Source organism: Salmo salar, chromosome 27 (genome assembly GCF_965601325.2).
Source record: "Salmo salar chromosome 27, fSalSal1, whole genome shotgun sequence".
NCBI lineage: Eukaryota > Metazoa > Chordata > Actinopteri > Salmoniformes > Salmonidae > Salmo > Salmo salar.
The window spans coordinates 18695051-18705391 of record NC_138317.1 but is presented as its reverse complement, the minus strand read 5'-3'; the positions used below and the strand labels follow the sequence as shown (position 1 = coordinate 18705391).

Here is a 10341-nt window from a genome sequence, read left to right as displayed (position 1 = left end):
TTAGACTTTTACTCAAGTACTATTTTGCTGGGTGACTTTCACTTGGGTCATTTGGGTCTTCACTTTTACTCAAGTATGAAAATTGGGTACTTTTTCCACCACTAAGACCTGCTTAATAATAATAATAATTAGTAAAATAAGTACCCTTCACAATGTAAGGAAACATTATCCACCTAAAAAAAAGAGAAACACAACACCACTTCGATACACCTATGACCGGAATTTACTTTTTCGTAGCAGGTTAGGAGAACTTACACAGCAGGTTAGAATTAACGCAGAAGGTTAGGAGACGGAGGTTGAGGCTAAGAAAAGGCTTAGCGAAAATGCTCTCCTAGCGAAAATGCTCTCCTAACCTGCTACGTACGAAAATCACTTCCGGTCGTTGCTGTATCGAAGTGGCATGAAAAGAGACCTAGATACCACGGAACCGGAAGTGAGCCCTAGCAGATTTTCACGGCCCAGAGAAATTTTACACAACTGCCTTGTTTTCGTGTTGTTGACCTAGGTCTGGGCTGACACACTCAATATTCTGTCTCCATGGTCAAGCTAGGTTGGGTCCAGTCACAATTAACTCATTCTCAAAATCCATTTTCAGCTGGCGCTCAGTGGCATCAACCAATATTTACTATATCTTTAAGAATCAATATCAATAACTTAAATGATCAAAAATGGCTTAAAATATCAGTGTGATTATGCAGCCCAAAACATCCTCCTCCATAACCCACTACTTCAGAAAAGTGGCATCTGCCATAACCATGGCAACAGACCGAGTGAGTGCCTCATTCAACATGGACACAACACAAACACATTTTTTTGTAGTTTAGAAGCAAGTGCAGAATTAGTATTCGTAATTTACCCATAGCTTTCTCTCAAGGCACTGCATAACATTGCTTTTTGTGGGTTTGTAGTTACTTCAGGGGGTTTAGAAAAAACACTTCAGGTTTATATTAGGTGAAGAGGTTTTAGTTTCTATTAGGTCTGGAACCTATCAACGTGTGCTTTGTCTGGTCAAAACATAACCATCCCGTTCATCTTGTCATTATGGATATGCCTCACCTTCTCTCCTGGCTACCAATGGTCTCAAACAACTGGCCTTTTGATCACATTTGTAGTTTCTAACCTATTCAGGGGACCAACTACATTTTGTGTGTTATGTTTGTACCAGGAAAGCAGAAGTTGATTGATATGATGCATGTTCTGAATTAAATCTCATCTGAGAGAACATCAATTGAAAGACCCAAGTTGTTGTATTAAAACCTTTATTCCTTGCAGGTTTGGCATCTGTACAGTGAAGAAAAAAAACATACAAAAAAATGGAGCTACACCATGTATCGAAATTGTAATCTGGAATAGAACTAAAAAAAAGCATGGTTATGCGCCTTGCTGTGGTTTTCCATAGTCTATGGGGGCATTGGTCCTCTCATGGGACCTCGAGGTGGACCGCCGGGGGGCCTCGGTGGCATTGGAGGCCCCCTCTGGAAACCAAACGGAGGTGGACGAGGGGGACCCCCACCATAGCCTGGTGGGGGCATGGGAGGAGGGGGTCCTCTCATGCCTGGATGCATGGGGTGACCTGTGTGGATGGGGAGAGAGGGGGGGGATTCACACAATGACATATCATCTCAGAGGAAGCAGCGCATTTCAACAAGGATATTAGGAAACAAAGCTCTAGGATATCCATCAAATTAATGTATTTATTTACTGTGCCCCTTTAGATACATTTGTGAAAATGTTTTGAAGCTAAACAGTGTTTGTTTACAACTACATACATTTTGTAAAAGTCCAAAAATGGGAGTACCAAATGCTGACTCTAGCTTTAAACATTAAGAAACAGAATAGTAACATAACCAAAAGTGATGAAATGTTTTACATGAATCAGGAGTCAACTAAAAGGCAATTATTCAACTGATAGATTTCGACTGATAGGAGTTGGAATCTCCTATCAGCTTATCCCTAGCCTTGTGAAGGCACAGCACTCACCCATGGGATGCCCATAGGGCCCTCTCGGTGGCATGCCCATGTGTGGATGAGGGGGCATGCCGGGGGGTGGAGGTGCCCGGTGCTGATTGGATCCTGGGGGGCCCGGTGGAGGCACCATACCCGGGGGATGGCCATGAGGATGCATGGGCATCTGGGGCATTCCTGTTGGATATGAACAATATCATTGGTGGTGGGCCTCAGTAGCTTAGTTGGTAGAGCATGGCGCATGCAACACCAGGATAGTGAGTTTGATTCCCGGGAATACCCATACGCAAAATGTATGCATGCATGACTAAGTTGCTTTGGATAAAATAGTCTGCTAAATGGCATATATTAATGCACATCATCACACACAATAAGCTCTCTTTCTTTAACCAGAAGTAGCACTAACTTACAATTCCACAGACTACAATTACCAAATGTAACAATTTGGGAAAACTTTTCCTGACAGTTGTACTCATTCCAATGATATGGTCGTGGTGAGTGACTTACCCGGGTGCATGCCCTGGTGGAAGGGTGGTGGGCCAGGTGGGGGGCCTGAGCCCCCTCCCTGGGGTCCTGGTGTCCCTGGGGCTGGGGGCATGCCAGGGGGCATACCAGGAGGCATGGATCCGGGGGGTGGCACAGGAGGGAAGGCACCAGGAGGGGGCATGCCTGGAAATTAAGATCCGAGAAAGAGAGAAATTGCACATTTTGTAAAGTTGAATTGAAATTAACTTGATGTAGATGTGTTACTGAAGTTATTAGTCAAGTTATTGTGAAGCCAACATAAAACTTACAAATTGTGAGGAAAATCTAGTTTTTGACATTCTTACTCTTACAAATCTACAGAGCACAATCTATGGCTAAGCTATACAAGGCAAATAGTGATCCTATCTAAGTACACCCACAAAATACCCGAAGGAAGCTGAAATTAAATTCTTCAACCCTGGTGCACCCACTTGCACGCACACACACACTTACCAGGCATGGGCATCCCGGCTCCCAGGGTGGTGAGGACAGGGGTCGAGGCAGAGGGGGGAGGCGGTGCATCTGCGAATAGCTGATGCGGCCGATCGGCCTGGGAAAGGGGGTTTTGAGCTGCTAGGAGGCGTTCAGCGGCTGAGCCGTGCCGCTCGCCCTTGGAGTCCTTCTTGAAGGCATATGACACCGTAATGGGGCGGTTGCACAGGTACTGGCCGTTCATGGCCTCGATGGCTGCGTCAGAGGCGTCGAAACTGGCAAAGTTGATGAAGGCGTAGCCCTTGGAGTTGCCAGTGTCCGGGTCGCGCATGATCTTGGGCGTCTGGAGTATGACCCCAAAGGCACTGAACGTGTCGTAGAGGAGCTTCTCGTCAATCTCCGGGTCTAGGTTACCAATGAAGATGTTTGCGCCCACATCCAGGTTTTTGTTGTGCGCTGAGGCCTTGTTGACACGGATGGGCTTGCCGTATAGTTTAATCATGTTCATAATCTTGATGGCATAGTCCGCATCCTCTTCACTGAGGAACTCAACAAAGCCATAGCCTTACGGAGCGCGGGGGGGGGGACAGAGCAAAGAACAACATTCAATTATAACTGTTAAAGTCTCTTTCTGATCAGCATTATTGACAGGCTATTTGTTGCTAAAGGAGTCTCCAAATATCACATGACATCAAATGTTGGGTTTGCATTCATAGCATAGACCTATTCAATTCAATACCCTTCATACACTGAACACAAATATAAAAGTGCTGGTCCCATGTTTTATGAGCTGAAATAAAATATCCCAGATATGTTCCATAAGCCAAAAAGCTTATTTCTCAAACTTTGTGCATCCCTGTTAGTGAGCATTTCTCCTTTGCCAAGATAATCCATCCACCTGACAGGTCTGGAATTTCAAGAAGCTGATTAAACAGTATTATCATTACACAGGTGCATCTTGTGCTGTGAACAATAAAAGGCCACTCTAAACTGTGCAGTTTTGTCACACAACACAATGCCACAGATGTTTCAAGTTTTGAGGGAGCGTGCAATTGGCATGCTGACTGCAGGAATGTCCACCAGAGCTGTTGCCAAATCATTTAACGTTCATTTCGCTACCATAAGCCGCCTTTGTTGTTTTAGAGAATTTGGCAGAAAGTCCAACTGGCCTCACAACCGCAGACCACGTGTAACCATGCCAGCCCAGGACCTCCACTTCCTCCTCTTCACCTGCGGTACCGTCTGAGAACAGCCACCGGGACAGCTGAGGAAACTGTGGGTTTGCACAACCGAATAATTTCTGCACAAACTGTCAGAAACAGTCTCATGATAGCTCATCTGTGTGCTTGTCATCCTCACCAGGGTCTTGACCTGACTGCAGTTTGGCGTCGTAACTGACTTCAGTGGGCAAAAGCTCACTTTGCTCCCGGTGATGTGTTGTGCAGACCGCAGTACCCTCTGGAGAGCCTTGCAGTTGAGGGCAGTGCAGTTGTCGTACCAGGTGGTGATACAGCCTGACAGGATGCTCTCGATTGAGCATCTGTAAAAGTTTGCGAGTGTTTTAAGTGAAGTCAAATTTCTTCAGCCTCCTGAGGTTGAAGAGGCGCTGTTGCGCCTTCTTCACCACGCTGTCTGTGTGAGTGGACCACTTCAGTTTGTCCGTGATGTGTACGCAGAGGAACTAAAAACTTTCCACCTTCTCCACTGCTGTCCTGTCGATGTGGATGGGGTGCTCCCTCTGCTGTTTCCTGAAGTCCACAATCATCTCCTTTGTTTTGTTGACAATGAGTGAGAGATTATTCTACTGACACCACACTCCGAGGGCCCTCACCTCCTCCCTGTAGGCAATCTAATCATTGTTGGTAATCAAGCCTACCACTGTAGTGTTGTCTGCAAACTTCATTAAGTTGGAGACGTGCATGGCGGCCCCAGTATTGAGGATCAGCGTGGTGGCGATGTTTCCTACTTTCACCATCTGGGGGGACCCGTCAGAAAGTCCAGGACCCAGTTGAACAAAGCGGGGTCGAGACCCAGCGTCTCGAGCTTACTGACTGGTTTGGAGGTAACTATGGTGTTAAATGCTAAGCTGTAATCAATGAACAGCATTCTTACATAGGTATTCCTCTTGTCCAGATGGGATAGGGCAGTGTGCAGTGTGATGGCGATTGCGTCGTCTGTGGACCTATTAGGGCAGTAAGCAAATTAGAGTGGGTCTAGGGTATCAGGTAGGGTGGAGGTGATATGGTCCTTGACTAGTCTCTCAAAGCACTTCATGATGACAGAAGTGAGTGCTACGGGGTGATAGTCACTTAGTTCAGTTACCTTAGCTTCTGCATATCTGTGTTCCCAGTCATGAAATCCATAGATTAGGGCCTAATGAATTCATTTAAAATTGACTGATTTCCTTATATGAACTGTTAATATAAGAGCGTCTGCTAAATTACTTAAATGTAAATGTAAACTGTAACTCAGTAAAATCTTTGAAATTGTTGCATGTTGTTTATATTTTTGTTCAGTGTAATTAAGCAGAATTCTGCATTTTTCACATAAGATAAAACATAACATATCTTGCTGCGTATTGTAAACACAGACCACAAAAGGTTCCTATTGTAATTTCTGTTCGGCATCAGACATATTTTGTGCTTCAGTTGCACTTCTCTAATTGGATGAGAATTCACCAAAGGGCATTCTATCAGCAGACAGCGCTCTGACTGACGTGTAGCTACTTTTTTCTGGTACTTTTCTCAGAGTAACCTCATTTTCTCTGATAAAATGCAAGATTAACTTCAAGCAAAACATTAGGAAATGTAGCTGGGATGCATTCTTTCGATGATTAACATAAATATGACGGCCATGCATCGTTTAAGCAAAAAATACCTTGCTTTTTCATTGTAAGCTCATTTACTTGTATGGCTGCTAGCCAAACAGTGTTGCACTTCTGTTGTCATATGATGAAAATGAAGCCATTTTCTACCAAATGTGTTGCACTAATGTGTTATCTGAAACACGACTTTCAATATAAAACGCAGGTGAAAAGGTTTAATATGCAGATTTTTGTATGGTCTGCGTATTGAAAATGCAGATCTCTGAATTCTAACACAACCCCTGATTACTACCAGGAGCAATTTCTGTCAGTGCTTATAATCTACAATGGTCTGTCTTTTGTATAGGCTATTTCTACACAGTTCCTATTTGCAAACATGAGTGTGCCACCTCACCACATTTGATTGGTCTTACCGATGGTAGAATGTGTCAGTTTTGTTACCAATGTGTTTTTTATGAGTCTGTCACTTACCTTGGTGTTGTCCCGTGACTCTGTCTTTGGGCATGTGTGTGTTGACCACAGGCCCAGCCTGTAGGAAGAGCTCCCACAGCAGTGGCTCTGCCACTTTCTCATCCAGACCACCCACATACACGGTGGCATCTAAAGTGATCGAGAGCAAAACCACATTTTTATTTATTTAACCTTTATTTAACTAGGTAAGTCAGTTAAGAACACATTTTTATTTACAATAACGGCCTACCAAAAGGCCTCCTGCGGGGACAGGGGCCTGGGATTAAACATTTAAAAAAGAAATACAATATAGAACAAAACACACATCACAACATCACATAAAGACAGACCTAAAGACAACAACACATGACAACACAGCATGGTAGCAACAACATAACATGGTTGTTAAGTGGATGTGTATAAACCCAAACAGAAGACCTTGCCATACGAGATATTTCAAGTTGCGTTGCAACGACTAACGTTACCTGTTTTTAGCAACACCTTCCCCATGTACATAATCGGTTCCTATTACATTACCGAGCAGTGCACAAGAAAGCTGTAAATCTACTCTTTTTACATCCCGTCTGTGGTGGTTCACTAGCACAAACCCTGCAAAATGGGCAGTGTTGCCAAAGACAGGGAATAGAAGTGGCAGGCAGCCCAGTGTTAAGAGTGTTGGGTCAGTACCCGAAGGTTCGCTGGTTCTAATCCGTCGATATGCCCTTTAACAAGGCACTTGACCCTAATTGCTCCAGGGGCACTTTACTGCTATGGCTGACCCTGTAAATCAACACCGTTTTACATAGAATTTCCTGAAATTCTACAGATTTTGCCATAGAGTGGAGAGAAATGTTTGCAGTTTAAAAAAAAAAAGATATCTGAGTGAGACTGACTAACAAAATCAATGGGGGCCCCCCAGGCTCTGATTCGACCTTAATTACTACAGGTTTAGATAGCTGGAAGCTAAACTAAGTTACCTATCTAAAACAATATATACTGACATAGTCACTCAATTAGCCTATCAGTGATTTACATAAGAGAAACTGTTGATGCACAACCAAATTTCAAAATTGCAATCTTGCGTATTCTACTATTCTACTTATATTTATTGCTGAAGTTGATAAATGACACCTTAGGACATGGCAAAATAATGACCTACACCCACTGACAAAGCGTTTAAAATGCATAAAATTCACTTTCAGGATCCATATTTTTGTATTTTTAAGGTAAAGGACACCTGACCTTATAGTTAATGCCTTTCGGAATACAAATGTTACACTAAATATGAACAAGAAATTCCTAGGAACATAAAATGAACCGTATACTAGGAATGACCCAGCTAGTTACCCATTCATTCATAGCCCGACATAAACCTAGACAAATCTGACGAGTCCGTCAGGACATGAAAATACATGGCTAGCGATATTGCCATGTAATGTCCTGTATCTGTATTTTCAGGTCATGTCTATGTATCTAAATAACTAGCTTGTTAGATATGACAAACGTTGGCTCGTAAACGAGAATGAAGCTAGCTAGCTTCGTTTGGCAATGGAATGCAGTCACACACGCAAGGGGATATGGCTAACTACTTAATTGTAGTGTTCAGGCCATGCGTTCAAATGTGATTGAAACTACCCGTATGGCTACATTTGATGAAATTCATTGTACGTTATAAAGACGTATATACCTTGGTTTCGCTCAGAAATTGGTCCCGCCGCCATGTTAAAACCGGCGTGAGGGCAGAGTTATGTTCATCTGATGGGCAAGGAACATATCCGACAAAATCAAAGAACGCGATTAGATAAAGTCGCCCTCTAGTGGCGGGCTGTCTGTAACGGTGAGCTCTCGTTCAAGATGCAGCTGATATCATTGATATCATGGATATAGATTTGCACACATGGATTGTGCAATATTGGCCCATTATTCTTTACAAAAATTCTTCAAGCTCTTTCAAGTTGGTTGTTGATCATTGCTAGACAGCCATTTTCAAGTCTTGCCATATACTTTCAAGCCGATTTAAGTCAAATCTGTAACTAGTCCACTCAGGAACATTCAATGTCGTCTTGGCAAGTAACTCCAGTGTACATTTGGCCTTGCGTTTTAGGTTATTGTCCTGCTAAAAGGTGGATTTGCTCCCAGTCTCTGTTGGAAAGCAGACTGAACAAGGTTTTCCTCTAGGATTTTGCCTATGCTTAGATCCATTACTTTTCTTTTTATCATAAAAAACTCCATAGGCCTTACCAATTACAAGCATACCCATAACATGATGCAGCCACAACCATGCTTAAAATAATATTTTAGACTGGTACTCAGTGATGTGTTGTGTTGGATTTGCCTCAAACATAATGCTTGTATTCAGGAAAAAAAGTTTATTTCATTTTTTTGCCACTTTTTTTGCAGTATTACTTAAGTGCATTATTGCAAACAGGATGTTTGTTTTGGAATATTTGTATTCTGTACAGGCTTCCTTCTAAGGTAAGTATTGTGGAGTAACTACAATGTTGTTGATCCATCCTCAGTTTTCTTAGCCATTTAACATTTAATTCAAAAATCATGTTAAACACCATTATTGCACCCAGAGTTAGTCCATGCAACTTATCTCACATGTTAAGCTAATTTTTACTCATGAAGTTATTTAGGCTTGCTATAATAAAGGGGTTGAATACTTATTGACTCAAGACATTCCAGCTTTTAATTTTGAATTAATTTATAAACATAATTCCACTTTGACATTATGAGATATTGTGTGTAGATCAGTGACTCACAATCTCAATTTAATCAATTTTAAATCCAGGCTGTAAAACAACAAAATGTGTAAAAAGTCAAGGGGTGTGAATATTTTCTGAAGGCCCTGTATGTACAGTCTAGGAATTTAGGCCTATATTTATTCTTGACAAATTATTGCACTCACAACTGTTTTACCCTATCATATCATAATTCCAAATAAGGTTGTATTATATTACTATATTGTTGACAAATAATAATAACTTGCCTAAACAGATAAAAGGGTCAAAACTGTTGTAATGAATACTCATAGAGAAAAAAAGTGTAGATTCACGTGCAGAGCGCGGCAGGTGTTTATTTCACCTTCGCAGAAGGCAAGAATCGTGGTCACAGGCAGGCAATGGTCATACACAATGCTTCACGGTTGGGATGGTGTTCTTCGGCTTGCAAGCATCCCCCTTTTTCCTCCAAACCTAATGATGGTCATTATGGCCAAAACTTTCTATTTTTGTTTCATCAGCCCAGATGACATTTCTCCAAAAAGTACAATCTTTGTCACCATGAGCAGCTGCAAATCGTAGTCTGGCTATTTTAATGGCAGTTTTGGAGCAGTGGCTTCTTCCTTGCTGAGCGGCCTTTCAGGTTATGTCAATATAGGACTCGTTTTTACTGTGGATATAGATACTTTTGTGTCTGTTTCCTCCAGCATGTTCACAAGATCCTTGCTGTTGTTTGGGATTGATTTGCACTTTTCGCACCAAAGTACATTCATCTCCAGGAGACAGAACGCGTCTCCTTTCTGAGCGGTATGACAGCTGCGTGGTCCCATGGTGTTTATACTTGCGTACTATTGTTTGTACAGATGAACGTGGTATCTTCAGGCGTTTGGAAATTGCTCCCAAGAATTAACCAGACTTGTGGAGGTCTACAATTTGTTTTCTGAGGTCTTGGCTGATTTCTTTTGATTTTCCCATGAAGTCAAGCAAAGAGGCACTGAGTTTGCAGGTAGGCCTTGAAATACATCCACAGGTACACCTCCAATTGACTCAAATGTCAATTAGCCTAACAGAAGCTTCTAAACCCTTGACATCACTTTCTGGAATTTTCCAAGCTGTTTAAAGGCACAGTCAACTTAGTGTATTTAATCTTCTGACCAACTGGAATTGTGATACAGTGAATTATAAGTGAAATAATCTGTCTGTAAACAATTGTTGGAAATTACTTGTGTCATGCACAAAGTAGATGTCGTAACCGTCTTGCCAAAACTGTAGTTTGTTAACAAGAAATTTGTGGAGTGGTTGAAAAACGAGTTTTAATGACTCCAACCTAAATGTATGTAAACTTCCGACTTCAACTGTATAATGCTCAGACAAGAGAGTTGTTGTAAAAAATACAGGGAATTTATACTCCTCTATATTCTT

At 42.1% G+C, this 10341-nt stretch overlaps 1 protein-coding gene across 1 annotated transcript; it reads right to left on the bottom strand.

Annotated features, from left to right (window-relative positions):
- Positions 1 to 1242: 1242 nt before the first annotated feature.
- LOC106588579 (splicing factor 3B subunit 4) lies at positions 1243 to 7992 on the bottom strand. Its single transcript, XM_014177722.3, has 6 exons — positions 7884 to 7992; positions 6218 to 6346; positions 2944 to 3486; positions 2473 to 2634; positions 1981 to 2142; positions 1243 to 1573 (listed from the first exon to the last, which is right to left on the bottom strand). The coding sequence occupies exons 1-6, from the start codon at positions 7915 to 7917 to the stop codon at positions 1401 to 1403; spliced, it is 1203 nt and encodes a 400-aa protein (XP_014033197.1). The 5' UTR covers positions 7918 to 7992; the 3' UTR covers positions 1243 to 1400.
- Between the last annotated feature and the right edge of the window lie 2349 nt (positions 7993 to 10341).